Here is a 25,025-nt window from a genome sequence, read left to right on the forward strand (position 1 = left end):
TTCGAGCCTACCCATGCTGCCTCTTCTATGTCTCTCACATGAATAAATCTGCTGTTACTGATTCTTTAATATCATACAGCCCCATCCATGCCATTTCACATGTTAGTGTTTCTCCTTCCACAATTCCATCTTAAAGGTCTTTGAATTTAAAAGAGATTTTAGCCATAATACGAGATTTACTGTGTATAAAGAGGTATCAGGTCTGCTAAAGAGACAAAGAGTGTATGATGCTAAAAGAGTTCAGTGGAAAATCTTTTTTGAGAGCTATGACATTTAAAATCTTCTTAAGGCAAAAAAGATTAAATTAATGTAATTATCACAATGCTCCACAGTGACTAAAATATCTCAATGATTGTGGAGTCCAATGACTATTGTTTGACAAAACCAGAGCTACCCTACAAACCGTATAAAAAAATTAACCTGCAGGTTACATCATGAGGTTGTCTCAAATATGAAAATTTGGGAGATGGACCTGTCTTGATGACTCTCCATACGGTGTAATTCCAGAGGCCCCCAGCCATGAAATGTCTCCTCGACCTACCTCACTTATGCCTAAAGTTTCTTTAATAAGGAAACTGCATTTTCCCCTATAATTAGAGAAGAGTGGTAAAAATAAAATAGAAATAAAGTTCTTAGAGAAAACCGTAGAGAAAGTTAAACCTAGCAAGCATCCTAGGTATTGTTAAATCCACCTCTCTTGTTTTGTTGATAAAGGAACTTAGACTTGGAAACGTGAAATGATTTGCTTGAGGTCAGTTAGTGGGTCCAGGTCTAAATGTTAGATATTAGATTATTTCCTACCTAATAAGATCTGTCTGGTTCTCTGCCCTTGCAGCCTTACTCTCCCTACCAGTGAGGTCAATTTTCAGACTCCTTTTCTCCTTATATCCCATCCTACCCTACAAGGAGACTCTGGAATGAACCCCATCTATAGACAGACAGGATGTTGGAAACCCTGATCCAACAGTTGGGTGACTCAGCATCACATCACCTGCTAGTTGGGATGTGACTTGGGACCACACTTCTCAAAACAGGCTCGTGACTTGCTCCTGAGACCCAGTCACTTGGATGACCTACTTCAGGTCACTTGGACTTGTCAGGGTAACTTTCCAGTTTCACATACAGTTTAGTTTTGACAGCAGCCTAATGCACACTGCCTGCCTGGCTGCCTAGTTCTCCAAATATAACCTGATCCTTGATTATCCAGGGTTGCAAAGTGTAAAGTGCAAAGACTTAAGTCGAAGGACCAGAATCACTCTCAAATGACTTTGGGCATGCTATTTAAACCCACCACTTCCCGGTTTCCTCAACTGCCAAATGGGGACTGTATACTCTTCTCATAAGATTCAAAGTAATTAGTGTCTACACATATAGTAGGTTCTCGGTATATACTGGGAGAACCTAAGTCTGTCATACTCCTGCCACTCATGTCTGCTGTCTTGCTGAACCTTAAGTGTGCCAATTATTTGCCCCAAACCAATTGAAGTCCCAAACCAATTTGCCCCCAAACCAACTGAAGTCCCGTCTGGATATCTTATAATGACCTGTAAGTAAGCCTTTTTTCCTTGCCCTTGCCCGCCTTCTGTGGACATAACTCTCCAAATCTTTTGCTCAGTGGGCCTGTTTGGCCCCAGCCAAGCATGTCAGGCCTGATCATGAGACAACACTACCAAGAGCCCAAGGGGAGTGAGCATGTGAACACACACTTATCTGAAAATATGAAGACTGGGAGAAGTGAACCCTGAAGGGCCCAAAATTCCACAAACAACAGGCCAGTGTCATAAACAGAATACCAAACAGAATACCAGAATACTTCAGACTGGGTCTGAACACTTGGCAAACGCACCACCACTCCAGCTAGAGAAGAGTAGCCCTCAGAAAGCAGCCAGGAAAAAACCCCTGTGGTTTTGTTGGCTTTGCCCCTGTGCTATGCTTTCAAGTACAAGTGCAAAGCACATACTTTAAAAACAACAGTAGGCTTGAGTTCCCCAAATCAACTAATGGAACCCAGATTGATGGGACAGGGCACGTTCTGTGGGCCACCTATAACTTGGTACATGATAGGAAACCTGACAAAAGGGGTCTGTAACAGTAGCCTGTAATCCCAGCACTTTGGGAGGCCGAGGCAGGTGGATCACCTGAGGTCAGGAGTTTAAGACCAGCCTGGCCAACATGGTGAAACCCCATCTCTACTAAAAATTAGCTAGGCATGGTAGTGTGCACCTGTAGTCCCAGCTACTCAGGAGGCTGAGGCAGGAGAATCGCTTGAACCTGGGAGGCAGAGGTTGCAGTGAGCTGAGACCATGCCACTGCATACCATGCTGGGTGACAGAGTGAGACTCTGTTTCAGGAAAGGAAAAGAAAGCAAGAAAGCAAGAAAGGAAGAAAGGAGAGAGAAAGAAAGAGAAAGGAAGGAAGGAAGAAAGAAAGGAAAGGGAAGGGAAGGGAAAGGAAGCGAAGGGAAGGGAGGGAAGGAAGGGAATGAAAGAAAGAAAGAGTAATAAATACAACAACAAGAGGACCTCTGGAACTGACGAGGACAGGAGGCAAGATAGTGAATAGGGATTAAAATTTAGAGGACAGAGTCATCAAACTTGTTATGGATTTGCACACACACACACAAACACACACACCCCACAGAGATCATGCCACTGCATTCCAGGCTGGGTGACAGAGTGAGACTCTGTTAAAGAAAAGAAAAAAGAGAGTAACAAACATGGCAACAAGGGGACCTCTGGAACTGGCAAGGACAGGAGGCCAGAGAGTGAATAGGGATTAAAATTTAGAAGACAGAATCTTGTTATGGGTTTACACATACACACACATGCACACACGCACACACACAACACTATAACAGAAGAGGTAAAAGAGAAGCCTAAGGCAGGATGAGTGAGGAACTGGACAGATTACGAATTGCGGATAAGGACCAGTTGCATGAGAAGACAGGCACATGACTGGCCCTCGTAGTGTCTGCTGGTTAAGAAAGCACCCAGGATGAGAGAATGAGTGAATCCTAGTGGCATGCTTAGATGCTGACTGGACAAGGAAAAGTTGTGTGTTTCTACCAGGAAAGGGAGTGGAGGGAAGGGCATGGAGCCACTGTTTTTGGCTGTCCAATGGGGCTTTGTTATTGGGGACAGAGTGATCCTAACATATGGTCCCGACCCTCAATAGGATAAAGGGAGCTACCAGCAGCAGCCTTAATGGAGGATTGAAGCAGGAAGGAGCTCAAAAGGGGGCATATCACAATCTCTCTGTCCCTCTTCCTTTCGCTGTGCTCACCTCAGGGCCACTTTCATACTCTGCTTGCTCTTTTCCAATCTCTCCACCCCACCCTTTCTTTTTCAGGTTTGTTAATATTGTCAGAATTGCTTCTGTGCTACCAAGTGAGATCGGATAACCAAGGCCTTTGTTGTGGCTTATTTATAATGACATAGGCTTGGCTATTTTATTCCTTCACCGAGTGTTTTCTGAGAGCTTACTGTGAGATGAGCTCTGTGCTCTGGGACAGAGCTGAACAACACAAATGGGGTCACTGCCCTTGTGGAGGAGCTTAAAGTCCCTGGGGCCAGGCAGGTTAGATTAGCTGACCAAGCTGACCAGGTGGTCTGTCAAAGGATTCAGCTTCATTAAACTCAAGGGCGAGAGGCTAGAAATCTGTTCTCAGGAGGAGCGCACAGGAAGGCTCTGCAGAGGACCTGGAGGGATAATTTAGGGCAGAAGAAATTAGTTCCCCAAACCAACTAATGGAACACGGATGGATGGGACAGGGCCTGCTCTGTGGACCACCTATAACTTGATACATCCTAGGAAGCCTGACAAAAGAGACCTGTAAAGTATCTTTTTCTGTAATTGTTTCTAACTAATGAAATCATCTAACTGTTAGATTAGATTTGTTGATCCTCTCTTAAAGAGTTTCTCCAGTTTCCTTGGGGGCAAGAATCACTTGAGGCACTTTTGAAAAATATTAATTCCTGAGCCCGTCCTCTGGAAAGCCTGATTCAATAGGTTTGGGGTGGGAACCAGGAATCTGTGTGAAAAAGGATCCCATGTGATTCTTACAAAAAGGTAAGTTTGAGAAACACTATAATGGATAGCATGTAAATTAAGTCCCATGTAGCCAGCTGTGCTTTTTCAAATAGTTTGGAACAGATATTAGAAGAAATTATAAGATTCATCAAACAGGAATACAGCAGTTCCCTGTAGAATAAGCTCTGGGAATAAGCTTGCCTGAGGAAGTTTCTATTAAGAGCATGGAAAACAAACCCTGGTACCAAACAGTGGCTCCATGCCCTTCCCTTCCCTCCACTCCCTTTCCTGGTAGAAACACTGGTACCACACTCTTCTAGTCTTGGGGAAAACTAGTACTTCTTGATTAACAGCAAGTCTAGTCTTAAATGTTATGAGTGAATGTTACAAATACAATAAACATCTAGGCTTCCTTTGTAACCCCATATAAGAAAATTATGGTATAGGGTATCTTGTCTACTCTTCGTTTCATGAGAGATCTCACTGGTGTTTTACAACGAGTTGAGGCTTCAGCTGTTTTCATTATCCTTGTCTTACATAGGAGAATCTCCTCAAGTCACAAAACTGGAAAGTGACAAAGATGAATGAAGGACCTAGGTCTTTTACTCTTCTAATTCACCAAACTACCAAACGTTTCTAAAACTTCCCTTGAAGATAATGCATTTACTTATAGGTAGGAGGGATATAATTATTATCTAAAATTGATTAAACTAAATGGTAGAGAGTTTAGGCCAGATGTCCCTGATTCCTTAAGCAGATTGTTCACAGTGCAATAGATGTTACTAAGAAATGATTCTATTTATATTATATTATAATGTTATGTATAAGTTTAAATCAGGAGTCTGGTGTTAACCGTACATGTTTTCCATGTTTTAAGAAAATGAAGAAAAAAGAGCATATAGGGGCTGCTTTTAAACAAATGGCTTGTGTTTATCTACACATATACTGTTTGTCTTATGGTTGTTTCTTCAAGATCACACACAAATAGGACTATTGAAGGAGCATCAGTGAAATGAAGCTTCTAATAAAAGGTTTCATTTAAATAAAAAGGACTGACTTACTGACTTAATGTATTAGTACTGTCTAAGAGGAACACCACACTCACCCCCTTGGGATGGATTTAACAATGCCAGCATTGTAATTTTTTTCCAGGTTGGCTCCATATGAAATGGCAGTAGCAATTATCGTCTAAAATAAAACAAAAGATGTTAAAAACTGAATTGGTTTTAATAATTCCTTGCTTGTCAACCAAATAATGCTGAACTTTCTAACTACATATTTTACTTACCACAATTACTTCTATAGGAATAGGGACTGGGATTTTGTGTCTAAACCGATCGTTTAATTCTTTAACTGCCATACAGACGACAATGGTGAGTAATCCAGCAATGAAATCAGCAAGATTGGTATCACCAATATTTTGAAAAATTTCAACCAGCGTCTATAAAAAAAAATAATTTTATATACTTCCTGTTGCTACACACACACACACACACACACACACACACAACCAATTTTCATATGAATCTTCCCACATGAAAAACCATGATATCAGAGTCAAACAACACTCAAAAGTTTCAGTAAAATGATAAAAATGTGTTGGTTGATACGGAGACCATTACATACATATAATTGCTGCTATATATATATATACCAAGTTTTTAATGATCATTTACTTGGGAAGGAAAAATTGGATGATTTCTACATTCTTATTTTTGCTTCTGTGTATTTTTTATGATAATAATAAAGATGTCTTACAAGAAAAAAATGTCATTATAAACATATTACCTTTTACTTGCAGAAAAGCTTTACAAGTTTGTATTTTAAAATGCACTTCTAGGTGCTATCAAGTAGCCTGATTTTTACTATGGTGATATAGCATTGAAACTAAAGGCTGATAAACCTGAAACTCCTGGTTGATCCGTTGGTTGGTTTGTGTGTGTGTGTGCATGTGTGTGTGTTTTCTTTCTTTCTATCTTCCTTTTTTTTGTCACAATTAGCCAGTATTTTAGGTAAAGTTCTTTCCTAAACCTGAATGATACAGATAATAACCAAATAACAAAAAATCCTAAAATACTTCATATGTGGATACAGGTAGACTGATTCATTCTTTATGGCGAAGAAAGGCTATTGAATTGACATACAGGCCAAGCATAAATTTTTGGAAATAAATTTGGTACTTAATTTTATGTATCAAACTTGAACTAAGATAACACTACTTTTTTTTTTTTTTTTTTTTTTTTTTGAGCTCTGTTGCCCAGGCTGGAATACAGTGGCCTCAAACTCCTGAGCTCAAGCAACCTTCCACATCACCCTCCAGAGTAGCTGAGGCTACAGGCAGGCATCTATATTTATTTTATTTATTGTAGAGACTACAATAAATAGGCTATTTTATTTTCTGTAGAGATCTGGGTGGGGGGCGGGGATGGGTGGGCGGTGTCTCACTTGTTGCCCAGACTGGTCTCGAACTCCTGGCCTCAAGAAATCCTCCTGCCCAACCTCTCAAAGTGTTAGGGTTACAGGCATGAGCTACCACAGCTGGCCAAAAAAAAAAAAAAAATCTTTAAGTAGACAGGTGAATCAATTCAAGAAAAACTAGTTTTGTTTTGTAAATAGGAGACTTCTGGGAATCAAGGGTGTTTTCAAGGAAATTAGCAAGGAAGAATCCCAGGGAAGAACTCTAATATCTTTGTTATATTAACCTCAGTCCTATAGAAGGCATTATTAAAGAAGGTATCGTTGAGACAGTTCTTTGAGACAGTCTTCCAGTGAAGAAAACTTTTCTTTTCTTTTCTTTTCTTTTTTTTTTTTTTGAGACGGAGTCTCGCTCTGTCGCCCAGGCTGGAGTGCAGTGGCGCAATCTCAGCTCACTGCAAGCTCCGCCTCCCGGGTTCAAGCCATTCTCCTGCCTCAGCCTCCCGAGTAGCTGGGACTACAGGCGCCCACCACCTCGCCCGGCTAGTATTTTTTGTATTTTTTTTTTAGTAGAGACGGGTTTCACCGTGTTAGCCAGGATGGTCTCGATTTCCTGACCTCGTGATCCGCCCGTCTCGGCCTCCCAAAGTGCTGGGATTACAGGCTTGAGCCACCGCGCCCGGCCGAAAACTTTTCTTTAAATGAGCTTCTTTGTAGACATATTTTATAGGAAGATAAAAGAATGGAGCATCTTATAGTTTATCACATGTATTTTACTTATTTTCACAGATAAACTACTTTTAAAATAATTATAATCATAATTTGATGACAATTATGTATGAACTGAATGAACTTTAAGTACTTAATGAACCTTAAGTAATCTAGGAGTCACTTTGCCAGCAACCTCAACTCTCTGGAACACAATCAAGAAGAGTAAGGGAATGGGGGAGAAGTTATTATGCAAGTAGAATACCTCCCACCAAGCCCTTGGACTAGAGTCTGGGCATTTAACTTGTAGGAAGACTCTTGAACTTTCACTCCAAGGGTACTTTTGCTCTCACTTAAAGCCCAGTACTAACAAATTCACTTTGTCTGCTTTTCAGAGTCACTGAAAATTGCTAAAGGCAGATACACTGACAGAAACAAGATGATGCAGGGGACAGCAGAGTGAAAAAGAAAATGGGATAACTACCACCAGCAGACACAATAACAAGAACTTAGGGCATTTAACACAGGGCAAACAGCCCTACCTACCCCAGAGGCTTGAAGGTTATCATTGCGGTTTGGTCCTTTACATAATCAGTTTTCTGATGGATGACCCTGATTAATTCATGAGCTAGACATCACATTTTGATGAATTGTCTATTCGTTAAAAGTGTACTTTTCAACTGAAGATGTAAAAATTGAAACTTGAAAAACAAAATATTTGGAATCACTATCCCAATCACACAAACATTTTTACCTTACAAAAATAATCACTACAGGATTCCAGTTTAATCCATGAGAATCACTTAGACCTTTGAATAAAAAGTATGTCTGGTGGATTAAAAGTATAACATGAGGTTCAAAAACCAAAATCAGTTTATATTACACAATTGCATCATGCAAGGCATCTGAGTATATAAATAAGTTGCCTACATATTAAGTAATCATTCAGAATCTTTTAAGACAAGCTCTATGACGGAAAGTTTAATCTGTGTAGAAATAAAACTCACCATGTAAACTAAAATAGTCAGCTTATACTTAACAACATGGAAATTAGACTCTACAAAAACACTGAACAGTACTTCTAATTTAGTTTACTATTAAAATACCATAAAATATGTTAATAGTATGGATACCCATATGATTCTGTATTTTAGCTTAGTATTCCCAATAATTCAAATTATGATAATGAACTTTTTGGTAATAGATAATATTTTACTGTGTTTGGACAATTTTAGGACAATTTCATTTAGCTAACTTCTTTGTTCTTGCCCAGGATTACCTGAGTTTATGAAGCCGTAAGAAAAAAAATTATGCCCAATAATGTGTATGAGAAAATTGATCTGTTTACTATTGGAGCTGAATTTATTTTGTTTATTTTATCTCCAAGAATATCACAAACCCTTCACAACCACCTTTTGCTGTCAGGCATTTCCTTCCATATCTTTTGTGTATACATGTATAGATCAATCCTTAAAGTGTTACTTTAATATAATGGTATAAATTTTACATACTGAAATAGGTACAAAGCAACAAATCTAATCAAGCTTAGTGGTGGCTTTCAAGGCTCTCACCCTTGTCTACTGAGACAAACCATTCAAACTGAATGGTGGGAAATCAACCCCTAAGTGGACTGGGATTTACTTAGATAACCGAGTAGCTACATGGTAGCATCAAGGATATTAACTAATTCTAAATTGCTGCCAATATCCTGTCATTCTCCCTTCTGCCTCCTACATCCAGTATCTCTGGCATTTGTAAACTAACTTATTTCTTTTTCTCCTAATATTTCCTCCTCTATTTCTTTTCATTCGTTATTTCTAGTTGTCAGTACCTCTTTGGGGGAGAGGGCAGGACAAACCAAAGTGCAACCTTAGAACAAAGATTAGTTAACATTTCAGGTAAAGTATTTTACAACAATCTTACAGTCTTTCCTGGGAGAGTCCTCTACTACTCTGCATTTATTGAAGGATTCTTTCATGTAAAATTACAATGGCAATATCATAAGCAAAATTCTCTGTTCAGGGACTAAGCAGCTCATTCAGCCCTATGCAATCATTTTCAGATGTGCTGAATCTTTTTTTTTTTTTTTTTTTTTTCAGAAGAGCAAACTTATATTCACCACCACATAGGGATGATTGAAATACCTTCTCCAACTTGGCTGGCCTGTGTGGAGTTTCTTGCAAAATTCTATGCTGTATGCTAAACTGAGACTTCAATAAAAATATTCAACAGGAAATAAGTTACATAATGACTGCACTTTGTTTAAAAACTATTTTTGATCTTGGTCTAGTGTTTCATGGTCACTTTTGTCCCTGTCAAAGTGAAATCATTTGCAGAAAGTTTCTTCTTAAACATAATCCTACGAGAGCAGAAGAACTATTTCTCCTGTTCTGCAAGGGTCCTGCAATGGCCATGGACCCAGGTCAACGATTAGTTTGGACCTCCTGTGATCTGTGTAGGTGAAGGTCTAGCAATGTTTGCCTAATGAGGTGAGTATACTCAGTAAGAGATGTCTTGGTAGGTTAAGGAGTCACTGGGTTTGTATAGGGAGTGAACAGTGCCTGGCACATGGTAAGTATTCAATATATGTGTATTGAATAGATAAACTGAATGAATGAGAATGAAGGAATAAATGAATGAACACTTGATGAAGAAAATGTAAAAGTAAGTAAAAAGCAAGATGTGCCAGGGGCTGCAAAAGTTACAGAGCCTGTCCAGATAAGGCAGTCAGAAGTCTCAAAAAGAACTAAGGATTGGCCAGGTGTAGTGGCTCACACCTATAATCCCAACACATTAGGAGGCTGCAGTAAGAGGATTGCTTGAGGCCAGGGGTTCAAGACCAGCCTGGGCGACATTGCAAAACTCCTGTCTCTACCAAAATAAAATCTTAAAATTTTTAATTTTAATTTTAAAATACGGGCTGTGCATGGTGGCTCACTCCTGTAATCCTGGAACTTTGGGAGGCCAAGGTAAGAGGATCACTTGAGCTCAGGAGTTCGAGACTAAACTGGGCAACATAGCAAGATATTGCCTCTACTAAAATTCAACAAAGAAAAAGAAAATTAGCCAGGTGTGGTGGTGCACGCCTGTAGTTCCAGCTACTCAGGAGGCTGAGGGGAAGAATTGCTTGACACAGGGAGATGAAGGTTGCAGTGAGCTATGACTGTGCTACTGTACTCCAGCCCGGGCAATGGGGCAAGACTCTGTCTCAAAAAAAATTTTTTTTTTAATAGAAAACTGAGGATTTGACAGGAAAAATGTATGAAGAATGACCCATATAATGCTGAATCAAAAACTTTTGCTAATGTCTTCTAATGGGCTGGGTCCCGAGGAAATGAACGGCGAGTTTCATGAGGTCTATTCATCTGTGATAATAATAATAATAAACTCAATTCTTACTATGTGCCAGATATTGTGCTAAGTGCCTTGCACATATTTTCTTTCTCAATCCTCACAGCTCTAAGAGGTAGTTACTATTACGACTCCCATTTTACAATTGAGGACACTGAGGCTTAGGGAGGTTGAGTATAAACATCACAGGTAGTGGGTGGAGAACCAAGATGCCAACTCAAGTCTGTTGAAATTCAAAGTCCGTGATCTTTTTTGTTTGTTTTTGGTTTTTTGTTTGTTGTTGTTGTTATTGTTGTTTGAGATGGGGTCTCACTCCCATCACCCAGGCTGGAAGGCAGTGGCATGATCTCGGCTCACTGCAGCCTCAACTTCCTGAGCTCAGGTGATCCTCTCACCTCAGCCTCCCAAGTAGCTGGGACTACAGGTACGTGCCACCATGCATGGCTAATTTTTTTGTGTTTTTAGTAGGGACAAAGTTTTGTCATGCTGCCCAAGCTGATCTCGAACTCATGGGCTCAAGTGATCCACGTATGTCAGCCTCCCAAACTGCTGGAATCACAGGTGTGAGTCACCACGTCTGGTCTCATGATCTTCATCACTATGTGATTCTGCCTCCTCTGTCTATTCTCATTGCTTAGAGTGGTACCCGGCCTGTAGTAAGCACTTGGTAATATTTGTTGAATGGATGGAGTGTAATAGTATGGGATTATGGCACTGTTATGAAATTGAGCAATTCCTGACAACCTCACCAATTCTTAGATATGTGTACATGGCCTTACATTGTTTTAGAAGCCAATAGGTGGGACTTTAAAGACTCAAACTCCATTCTTAATGTTGACACATTGTTTTTGTATGATATCATTCCCCCAAGCTAGGATGACATCATGTTACTATTATCACCATTTTTCAAGCATCAATAACATGCTTTATATAGAACACATTTTTAGATCCAAAACCTTTTTCAAATCTAATTAGTGTGATCTACATCCTGCTTTTGCATTTCTTTTGCATGGTGAATCATCTCTGAATCTAATGTTCCTTTTCATCTATAATTGTTGAGACGTTTACATTATGCATTTTATGAACGCTCATGGTTAGAAAAAGCTTTTAGAGATACATCTCCAATCATTTCATTTCACCAATAAAAAAGATGCCTTGAAATAATCATTTCAAATAACTCCTTTATTTAGAGTACTTGTTATGTACCAGCCCCTGGGCCAAGTGCTTATGTATTCTTATTTAACAATCCAATGAGGTATATACTATTACTAACCCAGTTTTGCAGAGAAGGAAACTGAGGCATGGTGATATGCTCACATGGCTAGTAGACAGTAGAGCCAGAATTTGAATCGAGGTCCATCCAGTTCTAAACCTGAGCTTTCAATGAGCACCCTAACCCTACATGATGTGTCCAGGGTCACTTACCTGTTAGAGACAAAGCTGAGGCTAGAAATCAAGTCTGTTACATTCCAGAGCAGCCTTTAATTCATTAGACCACTTTGTTTTCATTAATGTTTTTAAGTACAATAGTATTTCTAGAGAAGCAACCAAGTGTTTTCAATGGCTCCCAAAGTATTCATAGAGAAATGTGGGGTCTCCAGATTCAAGTTTTGTTTGGTTTTGGTTTTGGTCTTGTTTGAAACAGGTTCTTGTTCTGTTACCCAGGGTGGAGTGCAGTGGGGTGATCACAAATCACTGCAGCCTCAAGCTCTGGGGCTCAGGAGATCTTCCCACCTCAACCTCCCAAGTAGCTGAGACTAAAAGTGTACACCACTACACCCGGCAAATTTTTGGACTTTGGGATTTTTTTTTTTTTTTCTTTAGAGATGACGTCTCACCGTATTGCCCAGGCTGGTCTCAAACTCCTGGACTCAAGCGATCTGCCCACCTCAGCCTTCCAGAGTGCTGGGATTACAGGTGCAAGCTACCACGCCCAGCCCAGACTCAAAGAGAGAATGAATACAGTTGTTTCTGGAATGAACAGTGACCCATGCCTGGAGCAAGAAGCAACACTTACATAGATAATGGAGAGAACTCCATTATAGTTTTTGGTTGAAACATTGAGGACAATCTTTAGCTGTGAGACCAGCACTTGGAAGGCAGCAGCTGTTGTGAAGCCACCAACCAAAGGATCTGCCAAGTACCTCACTATGAATCCAATCTGCAAGCCTCCAAATATCAACTAGGATAAGAAAAAGGAAAGAAAAATTAAATGTTTGCCTGAGATAGAAACTAACTCTCTGGAAATATTAAATCAAGCTTAATACCAATGAAAACACTAGTAGCCTACCTATAGCACAAAAATACTTGTAGGAAAAAAAACACGAATTTCTTAATGCCTAATCACTCCCCTCCCTCCACCACTCTAAAATTTGAAAACGATGCGTAATAAAAACCTTGAAGTATTTCTATACATGTACTCAGAAAAGCAAAAACCCATAGCTTATTTCTGTGGCTTTCAGTCCTGTGTCTCTGCTCACCAGAACACTTTTTTCTCATTTATGGATTCTCATATACTTCCCTTCTCTCATCCTCAATTGAATCACACATGTTCTTCTGTGCTTTTTTCTGTCTCTGACTTTGATGATGAGTGAGTCTTAATAAGTGGGGTCTTGCTGTCTATTTTAGCATCTGACCTAAAACAATGTAATTTATAAAATAATTTTGGGTTCCAGAAAATTACTTTGTTTTGTTTTTAGAAGAATCTTTAAGTCTATATGCTTTAAAGTTAACTTCAAATAAAAATTACACCAATCTATATTTTACTTGTAAGTTCATTACCTGTATGATTCCAACCAGCAGAGTCAGGGCACTGGCAATCAGGACTCTAGCTATATCTCTAGCTGCAGTGTCTATCATGGTAGTATTTAATACAGTTCCATTGCTGCTGGATACGAGAAAGTGTTCGTCGGGGGCCATGCTCAGAACAACAGATCCAACCATTAAACTCACCACTGGAAAAGGTCCTGGGGAAAGAAAAGTCTCTAACAATTAATCAGTCATTAATCACAAATGTTCAATGTGTCTGCATAGGATTTAAAAGATGTATAAAAGATTTAGCTGTGACTAGGAAAATATTGTTTGTTCATGAAAGAAGCTAAGCCGGACCCAGTGACTCACATCTGTAATCCTAGCACTTTGGGAGACTGAGGTGGGAAGATTGCTTGAGCCCGGGAGTTCCAGACCAGCCTAAGCAACATAGTAAAACCCTATCTCTCCCAAAATAAGACAAAAATTAGCTGGTGGTGCGTGCCTATGATCTCAGCTACTTAGGAGGCTGAGATGTGGGGATTGCTTGAGTTGGGGAGGTGGAGGCTGCAGTGAGCTGAGATCACACCACCACACTCCAGCCTAGGTGACAGAGCCAGATCCTGTCTCAACAACAACAAAAAGAAACTAAAAAAGCAGATATCTTGAGGCATTCATGACCCAGAAACAGGTGAGAGAGACATGTAGGTAGATTATTATGATACAACATTCAGGATGCTTTGTGAGTATATCAAAAGGTTGTCTAACCTGTCTGTGTGTGATCCTCAGGTGTATGGGTGGTGGGGACGGGGATGAGAGTTGTCAGGAAAGGCTTTCTGGCAAAGGTGGCACATACATTGAGTGTTTACTTGTTCCACTCAATTTTTGTTTCATATAATCTCATTAATTTCCTAAGTGTCCAATATCCTAATCTCTGTGGATCAGAGTATCTTGATCAATATCAAAGGGTCCAAATTAGGATTAAAAAAATAGCAAAGGAGTATGAAGTTTCTTTCTCTTTTAGTAAGACAAAACATTTTTTCATATCAAATGTCAATCTGTAAGATTTTATATTTTAAAAAAATATTATTTTTTTCTGGCAACTGCTCCGTTTACTATTGTTATTTTTATCTATGATGTTGATGATGATTCTACCCTTTCATCATGGAAGCCTTTATGGTTTTGAGGTCCCAAAACCCAGCCCCAATCACCTGGAATATCTCAATGTATAGAATATGAAAGAGAAAAATCAGCTTCCATGTTCCTCATCCAAGCATTCAACACTAATTGATTCTCCAAGGTGAGGAAGTTCTTTCAATCAGTAACCTCTTTCTGATCTCATTCTAAGGAAATACAACTAAGGACAAAAACACGGGTTGGGGATAAAGTAGATGGTTGCATTTATTTCAAGAGGATCATTGAGGTAGACATGTCTAGCCAGCAGATGGATGTAGGAGCAAAATTTTCTCTAGTATAAATGTCAAAGTCACAAAATAGCATTAAAACACTCATTTACTAGGACATTCTAACAAACGAGAATTCAAATTTTAGGAAGAGCAGGAAAACTTATTATAAGCCATACCAAGAAAGAAAGCCAAGCTTAGCTTCTAAATTGTTTTGGTAAGATTTTGCCAGTCTTCTAATATTAGTGATTTAAAATAAGTATGCTCTTCAATTAAATCATGAATATGTATTTGATGAACATACTTAGTAATTTCTTTTTTTTTTTTTTTTTTTTTTTGAGACGGAGTCTCGCTCTGTCGCCCAAACTGGAGTGCAGTGGCCGGATCTCAGCTCACTGCAAGCTCCGCCTTTCTTTTTGGGTTCACGCCATTCTCCTGCCTCAGCCTCCCGAGTAGCTGGGACTATAGGCGCCCGCCACCTCGCCCGGCTAGGTTTTTTTTTTGTATTTTTTAGTAGAGACGGGGTTTCACCGGGTTAGCCAGGATGGTCTCGATCTCCTGACCTTGTGATCCGCCCGTCTCGGCCTCCCAAAGTGCTGGGATTATTTTAAAAACCAAAACATGCTAAAATGTTAAGGTAGGCTGTCATTTTCAGTTTTTCAATTTTTCTTCTTCATTAAAAAAAGTTACCTAACATCATTGAATAGAAAAAGTAGGCAAAACACTAAAATCCCATTTCCCTGAGAACATTAACAAAGATATATTAGGTTGGTGCAAATGTAATTGCGGTTTTCACAATTAAAAATATAACGGTGAAAACCACAATTACTTTTGCTCCAACATAATAGAGGTATAATGCACTTAATATAGCCAAAACACTTTAAGCATGAGCAAATATAATTGTAAAATATGCTTATAATTACCAACTGAGATATGTCTTGATGTTCCAAAGATAAAGTATGTCAGGATAGGGAAAAAAGCAGAGTAGAGACCATATCCAACAGGAACTGCAGCTAGTAGGGCATATGCCATCCCTGCAAGTACATCCAAAGTGATTACATTCACAAACCAAAGTTAAGGTATGCAGAAAGTCCTCAACTTACAATGGTTCCACTTATGACTTTGACTTTATGATGGTGCAAAAGCAATATGCATTCAGTAGAAACCATACTTTAAGTAACCATACAACTATTCTGTTTTTCACTTTCAGTATGTTATTCAGTAAATTACATGAGATATTCGGTATTTTATTATAAAATAAGCTTGTGTTAGATTATTTTGACCAACTGTAGGTTATTATAAGTGTTCTGAGCACATTTCAGGTAAGATAGCCTAAGCGATGATGTTCCATAGGTTAGGTGTATTAAGTGCATTTTTGACTTAAAATATGTTCAACTTGCAATGGGTTTATTAGGACATAACTCATGATAAGTAGAGGAGCATCTGTCTTTCTACTGCACAAAGAAGGGTCTTTACACAGATACTCTCAATTTACAGTTTCAACAGATCAGCCTGTCCTGAGTTGGTCTCCTTATTTTGCATACAGACTTGCTATGCTAGGATGCAGAACAGGATCCAAATCACCTGGAACAATGATTGCATCTACAAACATCACCTGCTCAGATGAATTGACTCAATTGGTCAGTAATTCAGTCGTCCACTAATCAGATCAGTGGGAAAAAACAATCAAGTCAATTGTTGATTAAAAACTTGGTCAGGCCCGGTGTTCCACACCTATAATCCCAGTGCTTTGGGACGCCATAGGCAGGAGCATCAGTTGAGCCCAGGAGTTTGAGACCAGCCTGGAAAACATAGCAAGACTCCATCTCTACAATAAAATGAATGAGCTTGGCATACTGGTTCACGCCTGTAGACCTTATTAAGGAGGCTGAGGTGGGAGGATTGCTTGAGCCCAGGAGTTTGAGGTTACAGCGAGCTATGATCGTGCCACTGCACTCCAGCCTGGGCAACAGAGCAAGACCTTGTGTCTAAAAAAGGAAAAAAATATTGGTCGATTCAGTACAAAGGCTCAGACCAGTTTTGCACAGAGGCAGTTGTGTCTGAGCTCAGTGTTTCTCTGCGTTCTGAGGGACACAGTCATTGTTACCCTGCCCTTTCTCCTTTCTTGGTGGGGGAAGAAAAGTTAGATCTAAAGAAAAAAATATGATAATTATACACAGCAGCAGACAAGACAACGCTACCCTAATGAAGTTGACCAACGCCTCCGCTAGGCAATGCCAGCAGCCCCCAAACCCATGAATTTCTGGCGATAGAGAAATCAACATTCTAGTTTACATGAGGGTTAGAAGAGGATAATGACATTCTTTTCCTTGGTTAAATACTTAGATAGTCAGCATATCTTACTCCGTTTTACCTCCTCACCCTTCACTCACTCACAATGAGAGAAAATCAAGCCTTTTGACCCTTGAGTCATTAATAAGGAATTATGTTTATGGTAGTTTATTAAAAATGGCAACAGCCTGAATATGCTGGCCCCCACGCACTCAATATCACTTATCAGATGAATGTCCCCAAGCGGGGAAGTGGTTAACTAAGTTATGCTTCATACTCCGTAATTCTATGAAATGAAATTGATGTGATGCTCAGAAGTACATTCACTAACATGGAGAGATATGAAGTAAAAAGGAAAAAAGTGAGTAAAATCAAGATTCAAAACTGATAGGTATGTACGCTCCCACTTTTGTAAAAAATACATTCCCACTCCAGCCTGTGGGAGTGTATGCATTAAAAAATCTGGAGGGGCTGGGCGCGGTGGGTCACACCTGTAATCCCAGCACTTTGGGAGGCCGAGGTGGGTGCATCACGAGGTCAGAAGCTCAAGACCACCCTGGCCAAGATGGTGAAACCCTGTCTCTACAAAAAATACAAAAATTAGCCAGGTATAGCGACGGGCACCTGTAATCCCAGCTACTTGGGAGGCTGAGGCACAGAATTTCTTGAACCCAGGAAGCGGAGGTTGCAGTAAGCCAAGATCGCGCCACTGCACTCCAGCCTGGGGAACAAGCAAGACTCCATCTCAAAAAAAAGAAAAAAAAATCTGGAGGTATTTTGAATGTAATATGAAGTAATTCAGATATACAAGAAACACAATACCCAATGAATAATACAATAAACTTTCATGTATCCGTTATCTAGCTTAAGAAATAAATTACTGCCAATGCAGTGGAAACTCTCAGTATATTCTTCCTCAATCACATCCTCTTTCCTCCCTCCACCCTCAGAAGGCAACAATTATCCTGAATTTGGTGCTTATTATTTCCAGACATTTCATTATACTTTTATATAGATATGTATTTATGTGTCTAGGAAGATATTTACTAAAATATTGATGGGTTATCTGTATGGTAGGATCAGAGGAGATTTCTAGTTTGTGGTGGAGGTGTGTTTTCATGTTCCTTATGTGTATTTTCTAGTTTTCTACAATGAGCATTCATTCATTCAACAACAGTTGATCATGCACCTACCATGTGTCAGGCACTGTTAAAACAGAGTCTCTGCCCTTGTGGAGTTTGTATTCTAGAAAAATATATCTATTAGTGCAATTGTTTTAATATATAAATCACAAACAGGAATTGCAATAGTCAGTAGTCCCAAGAGCATGGAATAGAATAGGAAGGTGACTCCACAGAAGGAAGACAAGAAAAGAAGGAACAGGGGATGAAAGCACAACTTCTCTATTTCATATGGACAGTTTTCAAGTCCTTCTCAAACTTCCATTTCCCTAAACTGGGCTCTGCAGTTCTTAATATGCCTGGAAAAGGGGAACTTTTCAGTTTTCATATAAAGTGTCCCATTTAGGGACCACTACTACTCAAATATATTGTAATCATCTTAATTATAAAGAAACTTGGTGCAACAGTTTTAAAATTACACAATTTGTAAAGAAATCTGGAGCCAGGTGTGGTGGCTCATGCCTGTAATCCTAGCATTTTGGGAGGCTGAGGTGGGTAGATCACTGAAGCCAGGAGTTCGAGACCAGCCTGGCCAACATGGTGAAACCTCATCTCTACTAAAAATACAAAAAGTAGCTGGGGGTGGGGCGGTACACGCCTGTAATTTCCCCTACTCGGGAGGCTCAGGCTCAAGAATATCTTGAATCCAGGAGGCAGTGGTTGCAGTGAGCCAAGATTATACCACTGCACTCCAGCCTGTGTGACAGAGAGACTCTGTCTGAAAAAAAAAAAAAAATTAAAAGAAATCTGAACCATTGATTTAAATGATAGAATCTATCTGTTGGTAGTCATGATGTACAGGATGGTGACATATACTGATAAAGCAGGTGCTAATAAACAGTTGAAATTTATATTAAATTTAAATTTCATCTAAAGGTAAAGCCTTCCACCATGTGAGGACGCAGCAAGGAGACAGGCTGTCACCAGAAACTGAGTTTGTAGGCACCTTCATGTTGCAGAAATAAATTTCTGTTGCTTACACAAACAAATAAATAAAAGTCAAAAGGAGAAAGCAGACAGCAGACTCCTTAAAGCTGTGAATAAAGATAGCCCTACAAGAGTTGCATCGATCTTTTGCTGTCTGATGGGAATTTTTTTAATAACTAAAATCAGAAAGATCCCATCATCCTTAGCAACCTCCTGGCTTCCCAGTAACCTGAGCTGGTCTTCTCAGAGTTGTTCTACTACTCAGCTGCTCAGCCAGTGGTTACGTTATGGACACTGTCATCACTGGAAACCACAACACCACCTCCAAAATCTGAATTTTGAGCCTCTCTCAACCTATAGCCACCAAGCCTTCCAGCTCACCTACCGCAGAATCCTTATTGCAACATTTATTTGTGCTCATGAGGCTTCTAATCAATTAACCGATCCACTTTCTCCCTATCCTCCACACCTTCCTGTCTTCACTTCCACCCTTGCCCACATAGATGCCATGGAATTTTGCAGATATTCTTAACTCTCTTTTTTCACTCTCTCCTTCCTTCCTTTTCTTGTCTGGCAAAACCCCAATTTGGCTGACCTCAAACATCCACCTTTTCCACGACAGCCTTCAAGCAGCTGGGTAAACTGAACTGAAGCCATCTACATCTGGGCTAATGAATTTCATGTAAAATGGGTGACCACAAGTGCCAGATGGGCACTCAACACTGCCTGGGGACCCAATTACATTTCCTCAGGGGGTGTGCCTCTCCTTTCTTTGAGACAACTGTTCAAACCTCCCCTACTTACCTCAATCTGCCCAAACCCTTCTCCACCAGACTCAAAGTTAAGAGACATATTCTGCTTTTAATCGAAAACACAGAATCCATGAGATGCTCCCAGGTTGCTTTTCATCAAAATTTCAAACCTGTCTTCATCTGCACCATTTGGGCTATCTTCCTTTGAAAAGGGAAGAAATGTCTCCTGCCTTTAAGGAGTAATTCTCCTAATTCTGTTCTCAAACCCCTCCATGCTTGCCCCTTTTTGCTACTTTGCTTCTAGTTATTTCTCCTGTACTTCTTGCACCATAGATCTCTTTCTACTAGGTCATTCCTATCGGTTCACAAATATGTTCTAGTATCTCCCATACTGAGAAAAACAAATTCTCCCTTCACTCTATCTTTTTCTCTATCTCCCTCTGATTCATGGCAAAACTTCTTAAAAGCAGTCTGTAATCCTTCATCATACCCTACCCCTCAGGCATATTCAACACTCTTATCCCCTCTATGCTATTTTTTTTTTTTAACCTTCTCTTTTGGCTTCTGATTCCACATTCCTTTGGTTGTTCTTTGTCTTCAACTTCCTGGGCCCAGCTTTCTCAGGTTCTTGGCTGCCCCTCTCCTTGCCTTCCTAACCTCTAAGTACTCTGGCTCTCTTTTCTTCTACATCTGCCCTTTCTTCCTAGGTAATCACAGGCATTCCCACTCTTGTAAATATCACCTCTTTAACGATGCTTTCCTGATTTTTATGTCTGGCCTAGACCTCCCCTCTGACCTTCACACTTGCAGTAGCTCCCACTTCTCTATGTGGCATCTCCACTTGGAGGCCTCACCCCTGCATCTCAAACTTAGCATATCCAAAAGGAAACTTGATTTCCTATCCCAAACCTGCTCCTCAGCCTGTCTTTGCCATTTGGATAAATGATGTAATGATCTACCCGGTTGCTCAAGCCAACAACCTTGGAGGCATCTGTGATTTTCATCCACACTCATCAGTATGCATCAGTGATTCTTACTGCACAATATATTCCAGGTCTTGCAGCTCTCTTCATAGCCTGCCTCATCCGGTTAAAGCTGACACACCTATTCTCCCTTTAATTCACAGCAATATCCCCACAGGACCAGGAATAAATGAGGCAAATGAGGTGCCTAGGGCACAATATTTAAAGAAGCACTCACCCACACTACAATTCTTCCTCTTCCTCCCTGGAAAATACTAAGTTTTCTGGCCTCAGGGCCTTTGCACCTTTACCTGGTACACTCTTTTTTTCTGCTTATCACATGGCTGTCTCCTTCTCATTCTCTTGTCTTTGACTAAATTTCACCTTCTCAGTAAGGTCTCCCTGGACCATTGTATCTAAAATAGACCTCCCTTCCTGGCTAGGTGCGGGGGCTCACACCTGTAATCCCAGCACTTTGGGAGGCTGAGGCAGGCAGATCACTTGAGCCTAGGAGTTCCAGACCAGCCTGGGCAACATGGTGAAACCCTGTCTCTACAAAAAATACAAAAATTAGCTAAGCATGGTGGCACATGCCTGTAGTTCCAGCTACTGGGGAGGCTGAGATGGGAGGATCACTTGGGCCTAGGAGGCCAAGGCTGCTGTGATCTCACCACTGCACTCCAGCCTGGGCAACAGGGCAAGACCCTGTCTCAAAAAAATATAAAAATAAAGATCCACCTTTCAAATTAATCCCTATTACAGTATATTTAATCCACCACAATAGATATTGCAATCTATAATTATTTTTGTATTTATCTACTTATTTAATTCCCATCCCTACCCCTCAAAATAATTTTACAAAGCTCCATGAGGTCAGCACCTGTGCCTGTTAATGAACCACTGAATCCACATGACTGGATACCTGGCCTACAGAATTCATTTATAAATATTTATTAAGTAAATGAATGATAAATGAATGTATAAGTAAGCCAGATTAACCTCCCAGAAATTCACCTTATGCAGATAACTTTATAGAGATAATGTTTCTAGAAAAACATGTTACCCATAAAGTAAGGAACTACACAATAGACACCGGATTAAAATCCCAGCTGTACCACTTATCAGCTTCATGACCCTGGGCAAGATTTAATAGATTTCTCACCTACTGAAAATGAAATAATAATAGACCTACCTAGAAGGATTGTTATGAGGATTAAATGAGATAACTGGCAACATTCTTACTTAGCATAGTGTCTCATGCTTATAAACAAAATGAATTCTTATAAGATACTTGCCTATGAAAACTGGGGAGACATGGAGCATGAAGCATCATTTTTCATATGTAAAGAGGATTCATTGTCAGGAATGCAATTCAATCTTTTTCACTAAATATACCATCTCTTATGTGCCTGTCTCTGTGCTAGGCACCTGCTGAACAAACATGAATTAGGCATGATTCCTGTCCCCCAGGAGTCACAGGGTGTCGCCATGTCACAGCCCTTAGAGCACAGTGTAGAATACTTGGCGTTGTCTAACTTATGAACCGCACAGCCCATCCTAGTCTCTCTCCCATCCACTTTTGTGATTAAGAACATGCTTGATCGGGCTGAGGCTCCACCCTGGGTTCATAGGCCATCCTCCTTCTCTGAGGGCATCTACCTGGCCTGATCTGAGCAATCTTGAAAGCTCCATAGCCAAATTTTAGCTCACGATATTGCACAACATTCATTACTAGCTTCTGAAAATACTTCTATTTTCAAGCCATCCCCACCCCACCCTACTTCCCATCACTTGGCAAACTCAGACTTAGCCATCAGGGAAACTCAGTTTTGACATTCAGCTTCCAGGAAGCCATTCAAGATCCCCTAAGACCGCTTTGAGTGACCCTCATTTGCACTCCCTTAGCAAGTAATTTGCACTCCCCTGCCAGAGCCCTTATCACATTGAATTATCTCTTTCTCCATTGGACTATGAGTTCCTTGGAAGCAGAGGATGCATCTTATTCATGTCAGCATATCTAATGCCTGGAATATATTAGGTGTTTCACAAATTATAATAAATAACAACATTTCTGTTTTCATGATTCAGGGTCTTTGGGAAATTGGTCAGGGTGTTGGGTGTGGGACAGAAACGAAATGGTGGGGATGGGGGACAGATGAGAATGCCATACTGCTAGGCACTGACTATACAACAGATTTCTAAGATGCTTATGGGAATATTATGGTATGAACTCAGTTTATAAAACAATAAATAACCACCTATGTTGGCACATTTTCCCACAGACTAAAATAAGAGGATGATTTTTTTTAAAAAAAAGGATGAGGGGCAGACAAAACATTCATGTGGAGTCCAGGCTAGGAAGCTTCCTTTATTTTTCCTTAAGCCAGTTTCAAACTGCACCTCAAGATCCATGTTTGGGAGGCTGGACATGGTAGCTCACACCTGTAATCTCAGTACTTTGGGATACCAAGGCGGGTGGATCACTTGAGGTTAGGAGTTCCAGACCACCCTGGCCAACATGGTGAAACCCCGTCTCTACTAAAAACACAAAAATTAGCTGGACATGGTGGCATATGTCTGTGGTCCCAGCTACTCAGAAGGCTGAGGCATGAGAATCACTTGAACCTGAGAGGCCAAGGTTGCAAATGAGCCAAGATTGCACCATTGCACACCAGCCTGGGTGACAGAGCAAGACTCTGTCTCTAAAAAGCAAAACAAAACAAAACAAACAAATGAAAAAATCCATGTGTGGATATAAAATAATTTAATTGTGCTGCAATCATCATTTTAAAAGCCTAAGCATAATAGAACAAAGTGAAAAATTAGCATATTGTAATAAGTATTTTACAGGAACTTTAGATATACATGTACATATCATGATGTAACACATACTTCTTTTTTTTTTTTTTAACCTTGACTTGAAACTCTTTACACATTTCTTACTGCGAATTGTGGTCAATAAAAATTGAGAAGCCACTGCCTAGTATATGCCTCTAAATTGGAGCTCTGTACCTAGTGTGGCTGCATTTTCCCAGGAAGAGAACTCTAAGGAAGAGGAGAAAAGAGGTGACTCTCTCCACTAAGGGGCTCTACAGGAAAGATAAAGGCCTTGAAGGGTAAGCAAACATCTGTCACAGACCTATGGTAGCTGGGGAGAAGTGTTAAACTCCTTCTGGAGACCAGAACTCTCAATCCACCAACATCTTACCTTGCAGCGTGGCCACTAGCCCAGTACTAACTCCTGAAACGACGTCACTAAGCAGCCATTCCTTGACTCGGTATTTGGGCAGCCACTCCAAGATGGGCAGGAGAGTCTTTAGCACACCAAAGGCTCTCTTTCTTGAACAACTGTCAAAAAGCAAGAAAACTGGGTTTTCAATCCAATCTCAGTCACAATCAATTTGCAAATCACAAAGCTGTGAGCTCAATTCTGCTGATGTTTGTAGCTATTTAGAAAAAGAGTAAGAATTTCATGGAAAATAATAACCCTGAAGTGCTTACCATGCTTTTGCCAAGAACTGTATCTATCCTTTTAAATGTATTCTTCTAGAAAACACAGGATTAAGTGTCCCACCCCTTGCTCACCTTTTTAATCCTCTGAGAAAATATTCCTACACAAAAACCTATTTTCTGGTCCAGCTCGAGACTGATGGATGTGGAGTCTCTAAACGGAGATTAATTTTCAGACTCCTAATCCAGGCGCCTTATTATTATTTTATTTAAAGAAAATAAACATACTGAGTGTATTTTGGCAATACAAGTCTGGAGCTAGTTTTTACAAAAATCTTAGCATGAGGAATGTATAACTTAAACCTTGCTACTTAGTAGTTTTTAAATTCAATGATAAAAGAAAAATATCAAAAATAGGTGGTATTATATAACTCCTGATTTGAATAAATTGTTTTTTTAAATTATAGTATTTATGGGACTATTGGACATTTTAACAATGACTCATTTTTTGATATTAAGGAGTTATTTTTAGATATTAAGGTGTGATCATGAAATGTGGTTATATTTTGTAAGAGTCTTTAAAGATACGCAGTAAAATACATAAAGACAGTATGCTATATGGGATTTGCTTAAAAATAATAGTGAAGGGAGAAAGTAGGTGTCGATATAAGAAACAAGATTAACTTGGAGTTGATCACTGTTGAGGCTGAGTGATGGGTAGAAACGGTGGGGGTGGGGAGTTCATTATACTGTTACGTCTACTTATGCATATATTTGAAATGTTCTATAATGAAAGGTTTTAGAAAC

General features: G+C 39.8%; 1 protein-coding gene across 2 annotated transcripts in view; it reads right to left on the reverse strand.

The window, feature by feature from the left end:
- Nucleotides 1-25,025, reverse strand: part of SLC26A4 (solute carrier family 26 member 4) — a 53,362-nt gene that overhangs the window by 26,784 nt on the left and 1,553 nt on the right. For both annotated transcript variants that reach the window (XM_030932563.1, XM_010382433.2), the window contains 6 exons: nt 23,977-24,116; nt 15,578-15,688; nt 13,285-13,469; nt 12,521-12,685; nt 5,318-5,470; nt 5,135-5,217 (listed from right to left, as the gene is read on the reverse strand). In XM_030932563.1, the coding sequence (XP_030788423.1) occupies nt 5,135-5,217; nt 5,318-5,470; nt 12,521-12,685; nt 13,285-13,469; nt 15,578-15,688; nt 23,977-24,116 (837 nt within the window). The remainder of the gene's footprint in view (nt 1-5,134; nt 5,218-5,317; nt 5,471-12,520; nt 12,686-13,284; nt 13,470-15,577; nt 15,689-23,976; nt 24,117-25,025) is intronic.

The sequence above is a fragment of the Rhinopithecus roxellana genome, chromosome 6, assembly GCF_007565055.1.
Source record: "Rhinopithecus roxellana isolate Shanxi Qingling chromosome 6, ASM756505v1, whole genome shotgun sequence".
NCBI lineage: Eukaryota > Metazoa > Chordata > Mammalia > Primates > Cercopithecidae > Rhinopithecus > Rhinopithecus roxellana.